Genomic DNA, 20,914 nt, shown 5'->3' on the forward strand with positions numbered 1-20,914 from the left:
ATCTGCCCTCACCTCTGCTAAACAGGACTACTTTATTTCCTTCATATCTTCCTTATCTCACAACCCTAGGCAACTGTTTACCACCTTCAACTCCCTTCTCCGTCCCCCGCTGCCACCCCATATCTCTTATTTCGGCGTAAGGACTTTGCCACATTCCTAAAACCAAAAATTCATGACAAATCAAGTTTCCCCTTACAGTCCCCTCAGCTCTCCCTCTTATACTTGTTCAGTACTTCTCCCCACTAACCTTTTCACCATCATTGAAGAATGCCTCTCAAAACTACTCTCCACATCACACCTCACCACCTATGCACTTGCCCCATCCCATCCCAACCTATCCCAAGCCTTACCTCAGCACTTGTCCCAGCACTAACTCATCTTTTCAATCACGGACTACTGGCATATCCATATAAACATGCAACCATCACACCCACCCTTAAAAAGCCATCCATTGACCCCACCTCCTTATCCAGCGACCACCTCCATATCACTTCTCCCCTTTGCCTTGAAACACCTAGAACAACAAGTCTACCGCAAAATTTTCTCCAACATCTAACTCAGTTTTCAACCCTTTGCAATCTAGCTTCCGCCTCCACCACTCCACAGAACCTGCCCTCACCAAAGTGGCCAACGACCTGCTAATAGCCAAAGACTCACGCCAATACTCAGTGCTCCTTCTCATTGACCTATCTTCTGCCTTCGACTGACCATTCTCTCCTCCTACAAACTCTTTCATCCCTTGGCGTTACTTGCTCAGCCCTCTTTCCTGGATCTCCTCTTACTTCTCCAACTGCACTTTTATTGTCTCCCACACCGCCTCCTCTCCTTATCCCCTCACTGTTGGTGTCCCCCAAGGTTCTGTACTCAGGCCTCTTCTCTATCTATACCTCTGGCCTGGGACACATCATAGAATCAGTTCATGTGGTATAGCCAGCTCAGCACCGCACAGCAAACCGCTCCGCATGAGCCCCCCCACTCCAACAGCGTGTAGGTTCAAAGAAATTCACCTTGGCTCAGCGATGCGGTGCTCGAATTACTTGCTTTATTTTAGTGATCCATGAAACAACGGAGACAATCTGTACGCTCTCTCAGACCCACTCCAACGCGTTTCCGGTACATCACGTACCCTTAATCATGGCTGAGGACTAGCCATACAGGTGTGTATAAATAGGTAACCCGACTTGCGCTCAGAAGCGTGATGGTGTCAGATTTTTACATATAAAAAAAAACACCCACTAAAAAACAATGGCATAGCTAAAATCTAATCATGCATACAAACCTGCTATGTGTGAGTTACAACATGCTAAGTCACAACAAGATGTTAATTGTTTAAACTACAATATGTATTAGAAAAAACATGCAAGCACTACATTAATAATACAACAAAAGTTCTCTACGGAGATTCAAACCACTAGGGACAGTAGTGTTTAGATGAAAAATCCAGTACGCTTCTTTTTTAAAGAGAGCGTGTCTGATATCGCCCCCTCTGGGTGATGGATGAACACGATCTATGGCAAAAGCCCTGAATGAGTCAATATTACTGCCATGTGTATTGACAAAATGACTGGAAGCTCCAGATATGCTGCGATTAGAGTGATGTCCCACATCATATATGTGTTCCACAACACGAAGTTTTCGTGTGGCGCAACCTATATACATGAGGTTGCATGTAGTACACAGTATGATGTAGACTACATTAGTGCTATCACAGTTTAAGTAGCAGCCTATCCGAAATTCCTTTCCTGAGCTACTAGTGAAAGATTTGCTCGGCAAGGCCACAGTGCAGGTGCAGCAAGGATGTTGCCCACACCTGTAGAAGCCCTTACAGCTCAGCCATGTAGAAGAACGTTTGTGTCTAGGGCTCGAAGGAGAGAGAGCGTCACTCAAGGTGGAGGCTCTCCTAGACAGTAATAGTGACTCATTCGGGGCTTTTGCCATAGATCGTGTTCATCCATCACCCATAGGGGGCGATATTAGACACGCTCTCTTTAAAAAAGAAGCGTATTGGATTTTTCATCTAAACACTACTGTCCCTAGTGGTTTGAATCTCCGTAGAGAACTTTGGTTGTATTAATGTGGTGCTTGCATGTTTTTTCTAATACATATTGTAGTTTAAACCAGTGCTTCTCAAATTGTGAGGCGGGCCTCACCACTGAGGCGCCCCCTAGTTGTTGGTGAGGCCCAGCTGGGGAGCCAGTTTTCACAAAAGTAACTATCATCTGCACAGTCCTTTTGCTGTTTGCAAAAATCTCCATTTTAGCAAAATTATTAATTTATTTTGTACTTACTTTATTAGTATATAGAGCTTGGGAGATGGGTAAAAGGTAGCCCTAGCATTATTTTCAGCTTTTAAATGGACTTTCACCACAGATAGTGAGGCCCAGGCACCCTCTTGGTCAGTCTGGTGAGGCCCAGACATTGCCTTGGTCTGTTGGGTGAGGCTCCAGTAGGAAAAGTTTGAGAAGCACTGGTTTAAACAATTAACATCTTGTTGTGACTTAGCATGACAAGCTCAGGTAAGCTTTCTCATATATGGCTTAATTGCCCTAAATTAACAAATTTTTGGCAGACAATTACCCGACAAATATTGGTAATTTGTGGAAGCGATATACCCTTAGACCCATTACTAATACTCCTATGGGTCCCCAACCAGAGGTTTACACCATCTAAAAACCACCTTCCAACTCTGCTAATCCCACTGCACTGGAGAGAAGATATTCCACCCACCCTAAACGAATGGATTGAAAAAGTTCAACTCATACCAAGATTAGAAGAGTTATGCAGCTGGGAATCTGGCACACATGAGAAGTACCTCACTATGTGGGAACAGTGGAACATATATTACAAAAAATATCTACAATCCTCCACCTCTACCTAGACAGGACTTAGAATGCTCGTATTGAGAGCCAACAAATATTCTTCTCTCTATTTTATGCCATATGGTCATTCCGTTATAGTACAAAACGTAGGGGCTATTGGTACACTTTCATTTTTATTCAAATACCTTATGTTAATTTGTTTTATTACACTTTTTCTGCTTTTTCCCAACTGGTCGCCTTTATTTAGTTCATTTAGAACATTGGGAATGTACGTGGTCTCTGTAATTTTTCTTTAAGTACATGTATCATAACTTGTTATAGCAGAAAATTTTCAAAAAATGAGGTCACTCTATATATCAAACTGATTGTATCTCAGAGCAAGGACCTACGTGTTCCTTAATGCTTATTGTTTATGTTTAACTAACCTTTTCAATAAAATAAGTTTGGATAAAAAAAAAAAAAGAAAAAAAAGAAGAGGAGGACCTGTCACGGACGTGCCGAGGTGACAGGCTCCTGACCCCCAGCTAGATCCCCTTATACAGACCTAGTCTGGCCACGTCCCGCTCCCGGTCCAGGGACGGAGATATCCTGGCCAGAAGCCAGCGTGCGCTGTGGAGACAGGTCCAGCGTCCATAGAGAATGAATGGAGCCGTGCACGCACTGCAGAGATAAGTCCGGCTCCATTCATTCTCTATGGACACCGTACCTGTCTCCACAGCGCGCGCGCCGGCTTCTGACTGGGTTATCTCAGTCCCGGGACTGGCTCCGGGAGCGGGACTCGGCCAGATGAGGTCTGTATAAGGGGATCTAGCTGGGGGTCGGGAGCCTGTCACCCCGGCACAGGGGGTGACAGGTCTCCTTTAAAGGGAACCAATCAGCCCAACTGGGCTGATATGGTTCCCTGGAGCAAAGTATAAAACTCCTGACCGGCCTGCGGCACGCACTGGCCGTGGCTGCAAAAGAAGCTTTATACGGAAGAAAAAGAAGTTTTATTACCTGGGCGCGCAGCAGGCAGAGGTGGGGAGGTAGTCATTTGGGCCAGTGTCTAGTTGCCGCTTACTGCCTGTCAGCGCGCTCGGAGGGGATGATTGAAAGGCAGGGAGGCCTGTTACTGGCCTATCTCTTTGTCAGACATCCCGCCGAGGGAACCATATCAGACCAAGTGTAGTGCATTTAAGATTTAAATTTTAATAAGAGAAATAACAAAACTCATAATACTCACCAAATAATTTCTTCTGTGCTTAAAGCTTTCTATATGTTTTATAATAAAATACAGGGGACCTATCACTCTGCAGAGACTGCACTTGAAAGCATCCTCGCAATTAACTTCAGGATATAGCTGAACTATGTATTGCAAACCTAAAAAAAAAAAAAAGTTTTTAACAGAAAATGATCACTGTAGTTTCTACATTTTTTGTCATTAATTGATCTACTTTAATGCTACAAGTAAAATAGAAAACAAAACCAATCATGATCTTCCAGGTCTTTAGATTACACTTTTAGAAAGAACACTTACTTCTAGACCACCATTCAACCAAGTGCACAAACTTTGGCCCTGTTTATAAGGACACGTTGACTAAAAGGCCAAGAATTGGTCCTAGCATTTGTAGCACATTATCATGGCATTCAAGGCCACCTGCAAAACACTGACCGCACAATATTGCAAAACTCCAAAAGGAGAGGAATACCTAATCCAGAACCTAGGGAAGTGTATGCAAATGATGAGCACAAAAAGCAAAAAAGCGACCAATCCTACTGATTATCCCGATTTGTGCGCAGACACAAGGAGGAAATATTAAATGTTTTGCCTAAGCACAGCTCAGGCAGCAACGTGAGTACAGAGAGAGAGTGTTGCTAACCAATTGCAGTGGCTTTCCGCTCAGGTTGACGAACTGTAAAAGTCTTCGTCATGGAAACTTTGCCCAAGTAACAAAAGGTTCCCAGTGTCTTAAAGGGGTTGTACGGGGCACGGTGGGCGTCCGGAGAGGGCAGTGGTGGGGGGCAGGATGATGTCCCGGCCAGCGGGGGCTCTGGGGGATGGCGGCATCCAGGGGAAGGTGGCAGCGGGCAGAGTGAGGTCCCTGAATCTACATATAAGCTCTGCTGGATTACATCATCTTCCTGATGTAGCAGAGCTGAGTTCCACTAAGGAGCTGCCATGTTCCTGGAGCAAAATTACCTCCAGGAACATGGCAGCACCGTAGTGAAACTCAGCTCTGCTACATCAGGAAGACGCTGTAATCCACTAGAGCTTGTATGTATATACAGGGAGATCACAGTACAGGCATTACAGTTGTAGTCAGCTATTCTACATTGGTTAGAATCTGCCTGCTGCTCACACAAGTCTACAAGACCAATAGGAATTCATACACCTACATATTTAAATTAGCCCTGAGGAAGGGGACCAATTAGGAAAGACTATAACTGCCGAGACCACCCAGTCACATTACAACTTCTCTGACGTGTTGGCACAAAATGGAGGACAGAGAAATGTATGCGACGACACTCAGAAATTTTTAGAGCTACAGAACTTCCTGTGCAGCTGGAGAGAGAGTTAAAGTCAGGGAAAATGACCATTCTTATACTGGAAGCACATGAGTGGTATGTATAACTTTGCCAAAAGGATCAGAATGGGAGAAAAATGTTTTAAACTGTACAACCCCTTTAAAGAGAATTTATTACTATTGGTATTGGCGATAATACTATATTAATTTTGCCCTATCAAATTTAGTATGTGATGATACCTGCTGCCATCCTGAACCCAGTGGCTTATGGGGAGCCCCCCTGCTGATATAGATCCCACTGCCTTCCATCCTGCATTTGCACAGCAAGAGCCTTCAACCACTGTAAGGGTATGTCCACACTGAGCAAATCAGACGGAATTCTGCCGCAGAATCCCGCCTGTCATTGCAGGTCTATGGGAGAGCGGAGCGGAGACGGCAGCGGAGGAGCGTGCGCTCTCCCATAGAAGGCAATGACACACTGAGACAGACGGGATTTCTTTCCGCCTAATTTACTCAGTGTGAGCATACCATAAAAGACTTTTACTGGGACCCATGCTGGGAGACTGTGGTGGTGCACCAAGGGCTCTGGCCACCTCTGTGGCAGCAGAACTAATGAGCATATTGTTTTTTGAAAGCATCTCCCTTGAACAGCACATTGGATTAACATAACCAAAGCATTACTGGGTTCAGAATGGCGGTAGCCATGGTCACAGAATAAAAGGTGTGTATGTTTAATACTGGTGACAGACTTCCTTTACCTCATCCTCTGTGCCGTGCTTCATGCTATTATGGCTTGAGAATGGCATGGCTTGAAAATATGGCTCAATCTGTAGGCATTATGGTATAGAGCAGGAGGAGCTGAGCAGACAGCATAGAGAAAGGTGTCCACTACTAACTAGGACTTTCTTTTATTTTTACTTGTCATGTTGACTTAAAAAAGGCCACTTTTATGGCCATACTGTTGCTGCTCTTTTGAAAAGAGATAACTTTTACTGTGCCTTATGATGAGGAAAAAAAAAAAAAAAGTACAGTGCCTAGCTTTCTTCATCAGGAGAAAGTTTCATAGAGCAGCAGCATGCGTGTATGACTACCATCGACAAATCAACTAAAGGGGCTCTTTTTCTCATGAAGGGACACATCCCAGTCCAGGGGATAGACAGGGCTGTGGAGTCGGTAAGCCTCAGCTCAGATTTAGACTCCTGAATTTTGTCAGGGACTGACTCAGACTCCTGACTTTATAAATGGCAAGTCAGAAACCAGGGTTTAACCCCTTCCCTAGCAGGCCAATTTTCATTTCTCTGTTTTTTTGAACCTCATGTTTAAAAGGGCATAGCGATTGCATTTTTTCACCTACAGACCCACAGGCGCCCTCATGTGATTCATGTGGGCCAGAAGACCTACACGTGGTACATGAGGCAATATGGTTTGATCAAATTACATACCAACGTTCATGCGTTGGTTTTTTAAATGTAGCCGAGAGGCATTAGTGTCAGCCATGGGTCTGAGGTGCAGCCATTTCTTTTTTTTCTAGGTTTGCATTTTATATGTTCTCTTTTCTCTTTGTGGCTAGCACTCCTCCTTGTAAGACCCATGTGACCCCAATTAGCAGGAAGCACCTGTGCTCATATGGTAAGTACCTCCTCTTTCTCCCATTCTACCTGCTCGTGCAATGGTGAGTGGTAACACCTTGTTCACACCTGTGTTGTTTGGCGGCGCCTATTCCGTCGACGGTGAGGTAGGGGTGTGTGTGTGTGTGTGTGTGTGGGCTTGGCTATTCTGAGGCCTGGCACTCCCCTATTTTTGCTTGGGTTGGCGGTCACTGACCAACACGGTATTGGTTTAGTGTAGGGACTCATATGGCCCAGAAGACCTGCACGTGGTACATAAGGCAATATGGTTTGATCAAATTATATACCAACATATCCTGGTGTTGGTTTTTAAATGTAGCCGAGAGGCATTAGTGTCAGCCATGGGTGTAAGGTGCAGCCATTTCTTTTTCTTTTTTTCTAGGTTTGCCCTTATTTTTTGCGCCACTAATTGTACTTTGCAATGACAGACTTCATTTCTGCATAAAATATGCTGCAAAGCCAGAAATTTTTTTTATATGCGCAGTGAAATTTAAAATAAAACGCAATATATATATTTTTTTATTTGGGGTGGTTTTGTGTTTACACGATTCATCCTATGGTAAAACTGATATGTTACCCATATTTGATGGCTTTTAAAAAATTAAAACTAAAAAAAAAAAAAACTAAACTTTAAAATTGCTCTATTCTCATCCTAATAACGCCTTTATTTTTTTGGTCTGAGTAAGATGTAATTTTTTTCACCATGATCTGTACCTTACTTGCTTATATGAGACTTTTTTATCACTTTTTATCACATATTTTCTAGATTTGATGTAATCAAAAATGTGCACTTTAGAATTTTTTTGCTCTCACGCATTTACGGTGTGAAATCAGGATTGGGCGACTACGCATGTGGCAATACCGAATATGCTTATGAGAATGTTTCATTCAGACCTAGAATGTGTTTTTTGAGTGCTCTTTTTTATTTTTTTGAACAGTGAAGATCTGGCCCAGCAGCTTATTTCTAATGTCCCACTTGATCCTTGGGTGACTTCTGAGTAATAAGGCAAAGATATAAGGCAGAATCTCCTGTATGCATACAATGAGGACAGGTGTTACTGCTACACTACTTGGTTTCTCCTCCTCCTTCTCTATATTACACAGGCTATCTCCATATTACACTGCTGCTCATATACAATCATCCAGCATCCAGGAAGAGGACAGCACAGATCTCCCCCCACACAATGGACTCATCCAGCTCAGAAACCAACTGCCAAATAGTGACCGACAACCTCTCCCCGACCACCCTCATCTAATAGTGCCAGTGCTTTATTACAGATCTATGAAGGAAACTAAATATATGTAAGAAAGTGTTTTTCTGGTTGTTATAAAAGGTCTAGGGGTAGGTGTTTTTTTTTCTTGCCTAGTCACGGTAATTAGAATAGATATTAAATCCATTAACTTACCAATGAGTGGTTCTTTTCGCATTGGCCATGAAATATAATCTTGCAAGCGGTCAAAAAAATATTTTCCGTACTTCTTGCCTAAAACACAGACACTATATTAATATTTATAGATATCAAAAACAACTTACGTTTTTTCATCATTAAGACTTGCCTATATAAACAAAAAAAAGATCACATCGGTTAAATAGGATGAAAATAGAGTAATTACAAAAATGTATTTTAAAAGTACCAGTAATATGTGATGAATGTTGCCAGCTGTCAAAAGGAATACAGCTCTGCACACAAAAAAAAACAAAACAACAAATTCTCCAAAATATTACGTATTACTAAGGTACAGTATATAGGATGTAACGCATGGGAGAAAAACTGTTCGGCTCCCATACTGGCAGTCTGAGCAGAGCTAGGCAGGTTTTAGTCATCGTAGTGCATCATACAACAGTACTGCATGCATTATGCATTGGCTTAACATGCGCTGCACTTGCATTCTTTCTTCATAGACCATTGGTGCTGTTTTCAGGATATTAACAGTTTAATTTAAATGCTAATAAGGCAATTTGGTGCACTGGTGTCGCGCTACATCCCTTGGTGCAACTACTGCCAAGCTGGCATGTCCCTCCTAGTGACCATTGGATTGGCGCTCTGCAAATACTCTTTAGATGGACGGACTGGCTGGGGATGATCAGTGCACTGAAGGTGGCATATTAAAAGGACTCACTATTCTGTAACATTTCAGAGGCAATGCTTCAGTGCCCTTGAATACTGTAAGATGATGTATAAATTTAACTCCTCAAATGCAGACTTTACCACCAACTTAATCAAAGTGCTGTTCAGTAAGATCTTCTGCGTATTTCTGGCTCCCTGTGCTAAAGCAACTCATGACCCACCAATAAGACTGCTAAGTAATGAACATAAATTAAAGGGGTATTCCAGGGAAAATCAATAATTTAGCAAAGGAAAGGGTTAACCAAAGTTAACCCTTTCCTAATATACTTACCTGTTGTTTATTGGCCCCCCAAGGAGATCTCTGGTCCGGTCACGTGATCTTCCAGCTTGTGGCTCGGATCCTCTTCTCCTTCCGGTTCGGTGACGTCACCCGGCCGGCGTCGCTCTCCGTCTCATTAGCAGCAGAGCACTGAACCCTGACTGGCTTGGTAGCGTGTAGCCAAGCAGGGTTCAGTGCTCTGCATCCCCACACGCTTCAGAGTGGGGGTCCCCCGAGGCGGCAGTAAATTATCAGGGGTCGTCAAGCTCAGTGCCGGTCACCAGTTACATGGGCCGGCACTGCACTACAGCAGGTAAATGCGGGGTCTAGCGTCCATCATCACTCCGCAGTGTCCCTGTCAGAGATCGCTCACCCCCACCACCGGAGCGTGCTGCTGGCCCCGATCTCAGCACTGGTCTGAAGCACCTGTACTCAGCTGACAGGCTCTGTGTGAGTGAGGCAGGAGAGATTTCTGTCTTGCTCTGTACACAGCGCCTGTCAGCTGAGTACAGGTGCTTCAGACCAGTGCTGAGATCGGGGCCAGCAGCACGCTCCGGGGGTGGGGGTGAGCGATCTCTGACAGGGACACAGTGAGGGGGGCCGGGGGGGGATCAGCAGCCGATACACATTACTTCCCCACCGACGCCGACCCTGAGTCCCTGGGGGGAAGGGATGCGGCGGGCAGCTGGGTGTCTGGTAGCTATGAATGAAGTAATGCCGCCCGCCGCATCCCCTCCCGGGACTCGGACGGGGGGGGGGGGGGGGGGGGGGTTCTGCGGAGTGATGATGGATGCTAGACCCCGCATTTACCTGCTGTAGTGCAGTGCCGGCCCATGTAACTGTCGACCGGCACTGAGCCCGACGACCCCTGATAATTTACTGCAGCCTCAGGGGACCCCCACTCTGAAGCGTGGTGGGGATGCAGAGCACTGAACCCTGATTGGCTACACGCTACCAAGCCAGTCAGGGTTCAGTGCTCTGCTGCTAAGGAGACGGAGAGCGACGCCGGCCGGGTGACGTCACCGAACCGGAAAGAGAAGAGGATCCGAGCCACAAGCTGCAAGATCACGTGACCGGACCGGAGATCTCCTTGGGGGGGGGGCAATAAACAACAGGTAAGTATATTAGGAAAGGGTTAACCTTGGTTAACCCTTTCCTTTGCTAAATTATTGATTTTCCCTGGAATACCCCTTTAAACATGACTGTATCCACATTGCCTCAAAAATGGGGGAAATAAAATTGATAAATCAATAAATAAAGTAAAAATCATTTTACTGTTCACTTACACGGCATATAATGTTCATTCCATATTATTGGAAAGAATATACTATAGCCCAGTTCATACATTTTTAACCCCTTAAGGATCAGGCCTGAAATGGACAATTGTCACTTTTGCGTTTTTGTTTTTCCTCCTCGCCTTCTAAGACTCATAACTCTTCTTTTTCCACCTACAAGGCCATGTGAGGGCTTGTTTTTTTTAGGAACAGGTGTACTTTGTAATAACATCTTCTATATTCTTTCTTTATTCTATAGGTTGGTCTGAACACAGCGATATGCATGTTTACTAGGTTTTCTTACGGTTTACTATTTTGCAAATAGGTATATTTAAAATGGCCCTATTGTGACTCTTATAGCGCTTTTATTTTCACCTACGGGGTCATATAGGGCATCATTTTTTGCGCCATGATCTCTAGTTTTTATTAGTATTTTTTTCTAGATCAGATGTATTTTCATTTCGATTTTCATTTATTTATTTATTTTAAACAACAGGAAAGGGGCTTCGGGACATTTAAAACTTTGATTTTTTTTTTTTTTTTACACTTTTATAGTCCTCTTAGGGAACTATTACATACACATAACTCCATTGGCGAAAAAATAAAATTACTGCTCTTTAGTGATGAGCGAGTACTAAAATCCTCGGGTGCTAGTTACTCAAGATGAGTATTTCCCGATACTAGAGTGCTTGTTTCAAGTAACGAACCCCATTGAAGTCAATGGGAGACTCGAGCATTTTTGCAGGAGACTCAAGTTCGGTAGAGGGAAGGTTGTGTGAACCCTGTCAACCTCAGAAATTGATAGAAACACAACGGAAATGGACAGGAAACAGCAAGCTCAGCATGTATGCATGCCTCTGAGGCTGCCTAATGGCACCATTATGCCTAATTCTATGCAACAGCCTGGTTAAAACAGAGGGAGGCATATGGACCACTGAAAAACTCAGCCTGACACAGCATGGCAGTGAGAACACAGGGAACCATTAAAACAGAGGTAGCATATGATGAAACACCCCAAAATTTAGCCTGACACAGCATGGCGGTAAGGACAGAGTGAACAAGGTAGAAGCGGTAGCCAGTGAGCCTTCCAAAAATTATACCAGACACAGCATGGCATTGAGCACACAGAGAACCATTAAAAGTGAGTGAGGAAGCAAGTGAGCCTCCCAAAAATTAGGCCAGACACAGCACTGCATTGAGCACACAGAGAACCATTAAAAGTGAGTGAGGAAGCAAGTGAGCCCACCCAAAAATTGGAGTGAGTCCAGAGGCTGGGATTTTTAGTGGACACAAACCTAGGTGCTGACAGTTAACTGGCTAGGCCAGCTGTCAGTCACCATCAAGGGTACACCTGATGCCTCTCAACCGGGAAAAGGTGAGGCCACGGCTAGACAAAAAAAATAAATAAAAAAAACAGCTGGCTGGTTGGCGAGGGCGCGATCGGAGGGCCCCCGGCAACCAGTCCCGCTCCTCCACAGACGTAGTGTGGCGTCAGAGCATGGCAGTGAGGACACAGAGAACAATACAGTCTGCTTCAGAGGCCACGGAATTTGATCAAATACACTTTCAATTCTTTAAAGAGTCTCTAAGAGACAGCCTGTGTATTAAAAAGACCTGGTCAATCCTGCCTTCAAAAAGGCTACAACATCGAAAAAAGGTAGAAGATACTGGTGAAAGGATGGCAGAGGACACCCCTAAGATAAGATGACATCCACAGAAAATATGGTTCGGAATGGACAAGACAAGGAAGGTAAGGGCAAGCACAGCAGTAGTCAACATGGATGCCAGTGAAGGCCCAGCAGTAGCCAACATGGAAGCAAGGGCAGGCACAGCAGTAGTCAACATGGATGCCAGTAAAGGCCCAGCAGTAGTCAACATGGAGGCAAGGGCTGGCACAGCAGTAGTCAACATGGATGTCTATTACTGCTCTGGTCAATCCTGCCTTAAAAATGGCTAAAACATTGAAAAAAGGTAGAAGGTACTGGTGAAAGAATGGCATAGGACACCCGTAAGATAAAATGACATCCACAGATATTATGTTTTGAAATGGACAAGACAAGGAAGGTAAGGGCAGGCCCAGCAGTAGTCAACATGGATGCCAGTAAAGGCCCAGCAGTAGTCAACATGGATGCCAGTAAAGGCCCAGCAGTAGTCAACATGGATGCCAGTGAAGGCCCAGCAGTAGCCAACATGGAGGCAAGGGCAGGCACACCCGTTACTCTGTGAAAGCACTTGTGATGTGATTGAAATTAGATAGGCCTTGCTCCCACAAGTTTTGGGGGGGCTGTACGGTACAATCTGGTAGTGGCTGGACCTAGACACACGCTGGGATACCCCCTTACAATGAGCAGTGAAGTTTTATGCAGGTGTACTACAAATCCCAGAAATACAGTGTAGTACCCACTAGTTTAGGGGGGCTGTACGGTGCAATCTGGTAGTGGCTAGACATAGACACACTCTCTGACATCACCCGTCCAATGAGCAGTAAAGTTCTATGCAGGTGTACTACAAATCCAACCAATCCAATGTAGTACAGCAGGACCACCAGCCCCCCCCCCCCCCCAAAAAAAAAAAAAAGTACACTGAGCACATCTTAAGGGTCTGTAACACCTGATGTCCCCTTTCTGCCAGCACCCGACCACCACAGTGTGCTGCTGAAATTGTCCCAGCCAGTAGTCTGTAGTAATAGTATTAAAAAAACGATTTGAAGCCCTGAAAAAAGCATGCGTCTGAAGAGAGTACTGCCGGCTGCGCGTTTTATATGGCAGGGTCATCTGATCTGGCCAACCAATCGCTATCGACATGTATGGGTCCCACGTTATCGCAGGATGTATCAAAGAGTCTCCTGCATGTTTATTGGCTGAGAAATAGCGCCCAAACTTACAGGAAACTGATGATTTCCTCGAGTATCGCGAGATGCTCGTCCGAGTAACGAGTACCCTAATGATCGAGTACCAAGCTCGGATGAGCATGCTCGCTCATAACTACTGCTCTTACAATATGCAAGACACAGCTTTTATAGTATAAATGCCATAAACTATAATAAAATCTATATAAAATGGATATCACTGTAATCGTACCGACCTGACTAGTAACGATAACATGTCATATGTAATGTATGGTAAACTGTGTACAAAAAAAAGAAAAAGAAAAAGGAAAAACAGCTGCTAAGTTGTGTTTTTTTATTCGTACCACCTCACAAAAAAATTAAAAGTAACTATAAAATATTTTGACCTTTCAGTTTTACTTAGCATGATGTTTTATGGCATGATAAGAATTTTTGCAATATACATTAATAACCTAAAATGAACTGTTTTTTAAATACATAAAGCCAAAAGTCCCCTCTTAGCTCTCTTTGCCTCTTGAGTTATTTCTGCATTCCTGCTGGACACGCTCCCTCGCTGCAGATCCGTACTTAGTGTACGGACTCTGACAGCAGCATCAGATAACAGCCCTGACACAGAGAGAAAGAAACAAACAAAACCTCCTCCCCCACCTCCTAGCAGCACGTTCCTCCCCCTCCCCTCACAGAGGTCGCTAAGCAGAGCTGAGGGTGTTGTGTGAGGAGCAGCACAGGAAAGGAGATGGATGGAGGGACAAGTGTATCCAGTGCCACCATGAGTCCAATGTACTGCATGAGGGAGAGTGGGTGAGTCACTGAGGGGAGGACTAAAAGTCCCAGCACAACACAGCTGTAGTCCTTCCCTAGTACATATAAGATTCACTATCAAATGTCTGCAGCAGGTGCCCCCACCTCCATGGCTGACATTACCCTACAGTGTTATGAGAGCAGATGACTGTATCTAATCCCACTGTGTGTGACACCATCTGCTGGGGCTCTGTATCTAATCTTCCATTGTGATACTGTATGCTGGGGCTGTATCTCATCCTGCTATGTGTGATACATCTGCTAAGGTGCTGCTTAGTGGATGGAGGGACCCAGCCAGGGAGATGAGGGATAGGCCACGCCCACTTTCTCTCAGCCAGGAGAAAAATTAATTTATTCTCCTAAGCCAAACAACTGGGGATATATCAGCGAGCGTACACACTATCAACACAGTTTAGGGCTCTTTTTAAAGGGAAACACGTGGGCTTTTCATTTGAGGAATTTCATTTTTTGGCTACTGAAATTATATTTACGCTTTAAATAAAAATGATCAGGGTGTCACATGTCCCCCAGAATGGTACAGATGTCCAATGTCAACTTGTCTTACACTAATATTCTGGCACCGCAAGGCTTCTGTGAAATGGTATAATAGCTAAAATAAAATAAAATAAAAAAGGCCCCAAAATTCTCTGTCACGTCTAAGACCTGTGGTTGAGTCAGGTGACGCACTGCGGCCACATATGGGGGATTTCTAGAAACAATGAAATGAGCGGAATATTGAGTTCCATTTCTCAGTTAGTATTTAGTGTGTTAGAGGGAAAAAATTGATTAAAATGGAATATCTGCCTAAAAAAAGTAAAATTTTAAATTTCCCCTCCAACTTGCTTAAATTTCTGTGAAACACCTAAAGGGTTAATAAACTTATGAAATATTACTTTGAATACTTTTAGGGGTGCAGTTTTTACAGTGGAGGGATTTATGGGGATAACATACAGGCCCCACAAATCCACTTCAGAACAGAACTGGTCCCTAATTAAAGGGGTAGTGCAGCGCTAAGAAATTATTCACAAAAAAACACACATTACAAAGTTATACAACTTTGTAATGTATGTTATGTATGTGAATGGCCCCCTTCCCGTGTTCCCCGCCCCCTCCCCCCCGCCCGTGTACCCGGAAGTGTAGTGCAGTATACATACCTGACCCGTGTCGACCAACCTAGTCTGTAATCTTGTCAAAGACGTCATCTTCGGGAGGCCGGCCGACCCGCTCCTGCCGTCCCTCACGCCGGCCCCCCTCTGACGCGTCATAACTGTGCTCAGCCGTGATTGGCTGAGCACAGTTATGCTCAGCCAATCGCGGCTGAGCAGCTGATGACGCGGCCGAGGGGGGCTGGCATGAGGGACGGCAGGAGTGGATCGGCCGGCCTCCCGAAGATGACGTCTTTGACAAGATTACAGACGGGGTCGGTCGACGCGGATCAGGTATGTATACTGCACTACACTTCCGGGTACACGGGCGGGGAACGCGGGAAAAGGGCCATTCACATACATAACATACATTACAAAGTTGTATAACTTTGTAATGTGTGTTATTTTGTGAATAATTTCTTAGCGCTGCACTAACCCTTTAAATCCGAATTTTAATTTTTCCTGACAATTTTAAAAAACGCTGCAAAATATTGAAGCCCTCGAACATCCTATAAAGTAAAAGAAATGTCATCACCAACAAGTAGACATGTTGTAGATGTTTCTTTAATAAATTAGTTTATGGGGCATGACTATCTTTTTTTAAGAAGAGGATTTTGAATATAAAACCAAAGTATGCCACAAACATAAAAAGGAATATGTCACGAAAAAACAAACAATCTCAGAATAACCACAATAATTAAAAACACAGCACAGTTATAACTACTTTAACCCCTTGCCTCCGCAGCCTGTTTTGGCCTTAATGACCAGGCTCATTTTTCAAAATCTGACCTGTCTCACTTTATGCGCTTATAGCTCAGTGATGCTTTAACGTATGCTAGCGATTCTGAGATTGTTTTTTTGTCACATATGGCACTTTATATTAGTGGCAAAATTTGGTCACTACTTTGTGTGTTTTTTGTGAAAAACATCAAAACATCATGAAAAATTTTAAAATTTTGCATTTTATGAACTTCTGAAATTCTCTGCTTCTAAAAAAGGAAGTCATAGCACATAAATTAGTTACTAAATCACATTACCAATATGTCCTCTTTATTCTGGCATAATTTGGGAAACATATTTTACTTTTTTAGGCTGTTATGGGGCTTAGAAATTTATTAGCAAATTATCACATTTTGTGAAAGTTTCCAAAACTGATTTGTTTTTAGGGACCAGTTCTTTTTTTAAGTTGATTTAGGAGGCTTGTATACTGGAAACCCCCATAAGTGACCCCATTTTGGAAACTAGACACCTTAAAGAATTAATCAAGGGGTATAATGAGCATTTTAATATAATTTTCCAATAATATATATGTTTAGATTAAAGTTTCTCCTTTCCAAAAGGAACATGAGAGAATCTGCACCCCAAAATTTGTAACACAGGTTCTCCTGAATACAATGGTACCCCATATGTGGGCGTAAACCACTGTATGGGCACACAGCCGGACTCAGAAGGGAAGGAGCGCCAATTAGCTTTTTTAATGCAGATTTTTCTGAAAAAGTTTGAGCGCCAGGTGCGTTTGCAGTGCCCCTGTAGTGTCAGCAGAATAGAATCCCACCAAAAGTCACCCCATTTTCGAAAGTACACCCCTCAAAGAATTCATCTTGGGGTAGGATGAGCATTTTGACCCCACATAAATTAGAGGAAAGTATTCAAAATTAGACAGTAAAAATGAAAAACACGAATTTTTCCAATAATATGTTCGTTTAGTTTAAAATTTCTCAATTTCACAAGGAACATGAGAGAATCCGCACCCCAAAATTTGTAACGCAGGTTCTCCTGAGTACAACGGTACCCCATATGGGGGCATAAACCACTGTATGGGCACACAGCCGGGCTCAGAAGGAAGGGAGCGCCAATTAGCATTTTCAGTTCAGATTTTGCTGAAGAAGTTTCTGAGCCCCAGGTGCGTTTGCAGTGCCCCTGTAGTGTCCGCAGAAGAGAACCCCCCCAAAAGTCACCCCATTTTGGAAAGTGCACCCCTCAAAGAATTCATCTTGGGGTGCAGTGAGCGGTTTGACCCCACAAGTATTAGAGGAAAGTATTCAAAATAAGACAGTAAAAATGAAAAACTCGAATTTTTCCAATATATGTTCGTTTAGTTTAAAATTTCTCAATTTCACGAGGAATGGGAGAAAAAATGTACCCCAAAATCTGTAACGCAGGTTCTCCTGAGTACAACGGTACCCCATATGTGGGCATAAACCACTGTATGGGCACACAGCAGGGCTCAGAAGGAAGGGAGCGCTAATTTGCTGGAGCAAAACCGCAGCTAGTAATGGTTATTAGAATAGCGCAGTTACTAAAATACAATAAAAAAAATGAGATTACAGGTAATGTGGGGTGGTTACGGGCAACGTGGGGTGGTAACGGGCAACATGGGGTGGTAACGGGCAACGTGTGGTGGTTACGGATAAACTGAAGTGCTTATAGGTAATCTGGGATGGGAACCTGCAACGTGCGGTGGTCGGGGGCAACGTGCGGTGGTCGGGGGCAACGTGCGGTGGTCGGGGGCAACGTGCGGTGGTCGGGGGCAACGTGCGGTGGTCGGGGGCAACGTGCGGTGGTCGGGGGCAACGTGCGGTGGTCGGGGGCAACGTGCGGTGGTCGGGGGCAACGTGCGGTGGTCGGGGGCAACGTGCGGTGGTCGGGGGCAACGTGCGGTGGTCGGGGGCAATCTTGGGGGAATTACATGTGATTAGGGGCAACCTGGGGGGGTTACAGACAATCTGCGGTGGTTATGGGCAACATGGGGTGGTTACAGACAATCAGGGGTGGTTACGGATAAACGGAAGTGCTTATAGGTAATCAGGGGTGGGTACATGTAATTTTAGTTGGTTACGGCAATCTGGAGGGGGTCACTGGCAACGTGTGTGAGTTAGAGGCAACGTGCAGTGGTTAGAGGCAACGTGCGGTGGTTACGTGCAATATGGGGGGTTACGGGCAATCGGGGCTGATTACGGATCATCTGGAGGGGGTCACTGGCAATTTGGGGTAGTTACAGGCAGCGTGCGGCGGTTATGGGCAGCGTGCGGCGGTTATGGGCAGCGTGCGGCGGTTATGGGCAGCGTGCGGCGGTTATGGGCAGCGTGCGGCGGTTATGGGCAGCGTGCGGCGGTTATGGGCAGCGTGCGGCGGTTATGGGCAGCGTGCGGCGGTTATGGGCAGCGTGCGGCGGTTATGGGCAGCGTGCGGCGGTTATGGGCAGCGTGCGGCGGTTATGGGCAGCGTGCGGCGGTTAGTGGCAACGTGCGGTGGTTAGTGGCAACGTGCGGTGGTTAGTGGCAACGTGCGGTGGTTATGGGCAACGTGCGGTGGTTACGTGCAATCTGGGGCGGATACGGGCAATCTGGGGCGGATATGGGCAACCTGCGGTGGTTACGGGTAATTTGGGGGGGGCTAGGGGTAATCTGGGAGTAAACTGCAATTATTACTATAATAAAAAGTGTGTGTTTTATTTTTTTGTATGTTTTTCACTTTTTGTACTTTATACATTAATTTTCACTGTATTACTATGAGTACTGTGATATTTTCTATCACAGTAATCATAGTTCAGTGACAGAGACCAAATTGGTCTCTGTCACTTTACATTTTCTGAGATAACTGATTCTGGAGCGCATGCGCACTTCAGAATCAGCCTGGACGTCGAGGAGGACGGAGCTCCGTGGATCAGGTAACGTATGTGGGGAAGGGGGGGTGACTGGGGGACGGGGGTGACTGGGGGGTGGGGGGCGACTTGGGGGGGGGCACGGTGACACTTTTTATCCCCTGTCACCAATGATTTATGGTGACAGGGGATAAAAAGTGCTGATCAGCACTGGGAACAGGCGATCAGCGGTATATAGTATATACCGCCGATCGCCTGCTCCGGGACCACATGGGGGGGGGGGGTCCCCGATCACTGCCCCATGCTCTCCGCTACCTCCGGTGGCGGAGAGCATGGGGCTTTGATCACTAGTTCATTTCCATCCCTGCGAACAAACATCGTTTGTTCGCAGGGATGGGGGCGGCCATCTTGGATCTGATGGCCGCCCGGGTAGGGTGATCGGGGGGCTGATCTGGGGTCTGAGGGGACATTTTTCATCTCCCCCCACCGTGGATTCACGGTGGGGGGAGATGAAAGCTATCAGCGGCACCGGTAATGCCCGGTACCGGCGGATCGCCGCTAAAACGGTAGTAGCGGCGATCCGCCGGTATCAGGGGACGAGGGGAGGGGGCCAGGGGACACACATTGAGTGGCGGTGGGGGGAGGCAGCGTTCTGCAGCCTCCCCCCGCCGCCCGATCGGCGGGGGACACTGAATCTCCCCATAGACGCTGCGGTCGCATTGACCGCGGCGTTTATGGGGTTAACTGCCCGGGGGGGAGCGCGGCTCCCCTCCGGGCAGTGGCAGCAGGAGGAGGCTGTGTGACACAGCCTCCTCCTGCTGCCCGATCTCACCTAGGGACAGAGGGGGGAGGCAGGGAAAGCATGACGTCCAGGGACGTCATGATGCGTTCTGCCCCTGCTTTTCATGACGTCCCTGGACGTCATATTGGGGGAAGGGGTTAAGAGAGACGGGTCAGATTTAAAAAATAAATTCCAAACCCACAGGCCGAAGCCCGGGGTACAAAAACCCCTTTAATTTATAACACCCCCTTTAAAATATAACTTTTATTATACACATTAAAGTAATTACGTGAACTGATTAAAACCACAGGACCCAGTATTTCCCACACTAGACTATGCTAGGTGATATCACGGGATATATCTATCCTCTTGCCTATCTCAATTACTATCACAGTCTGCAGTACTGCATAGATAAATGACTTGGAGATACTGGATGCCTGCTATTTAAAATCACAATACATGCCCCCTCTCTACATGTTTCGTTGCCACAGCAACGTCATCAGGGGAAAAATTAGGCAACACTTGCTACTAGTACTGGCCGATATTTATACCTATATGCCAATAAATGACATCATAGTACCGCCCCAAACACTCCTTGTGCTATACCAATAATATCATCCTGATGACTGTGGCAACAAAACATGTAGAGAGGGGGCATGTATTGTGATTTTAAATAGCAGGTATCCAGTATCTCCAAGTTATTTATCTATGCAGTACTGCAGACTGTGATAGTAATTGAGATAGGCAAGAGGATAGATATATCCCGTGATATCACCTAGCATAGTCTAGTGTGGGAAATACTGGGTCCTGTGGTTTTAATCAGTTCACGTAATTACTTTAATGTGTATAATAAAAGTTATATTTTAAAGGGGGTGTTATAAATTAAAGGGGTTTTTGTACTCCGGGCTTCGGCCTGTGGGTTTGGAATTTATTTGGTTAAGTGACCCCTGACCTACCTATGTGAGGTTTAAGTGGTTGTGTAGATTTAAAAAAATAGACCCTGGGCATTAGGGGAGCCAGACCAGGAGCCACAGCTCTGGGAGTTGGGTCGTGACATCACCACTTTATCCAGAAAGTGAAGTCTTGATGCAGTATTAAGTGCAGGGAAAAAAAAACACATGT

At 45.2% G+C, this 20,914-nt stretch overlaps 1 protein-coding gene across 3 annotated transcripts in view; it reads right to left on the bottom strand.

Moving 5' to 3' along the window:
- Nucleotides 1-20,914, bottom strand: part of LOC138783461 (uncharacterized) — an 82,469-nt gene that overhangs the window by 46,427 nt on the left and 15,128 nt on the right. For all 3 annotated transcript variants that reach the window (XM_069958179.1, XM_069958180.1, XM_069958181.1), the window contains exons 5-6: nt 8,358-8,435; nt 4,042-4,178 (exon numbers count right to left, since the gene is read on the bottom strand). In XM_069958179.1, the coding sequence (XP_069814280.1) occupies nt 4,042-4,178; nt 8,358-8,435 (215 nt within the window). The remainder of the gene's footprint in view (nt 1-4,041; nt 4,179-8,357; nt 8,436-20,914) is intronic.

This window comes from Dendropsophus ebraccatus, chromosome 2, assembly GCF_027789765.1.
Source record: "Dendropsophus ebraccatus isolate aDenEbr1 chromosome 2, aDenEbr1.pat, whole genome shotgun sequence".
NCBI lineage: Eukaryota > Metazoa > Chordata > Amphibia > Anura > Hylidae > Dendropsophus > Dendropsophus ebraccatus.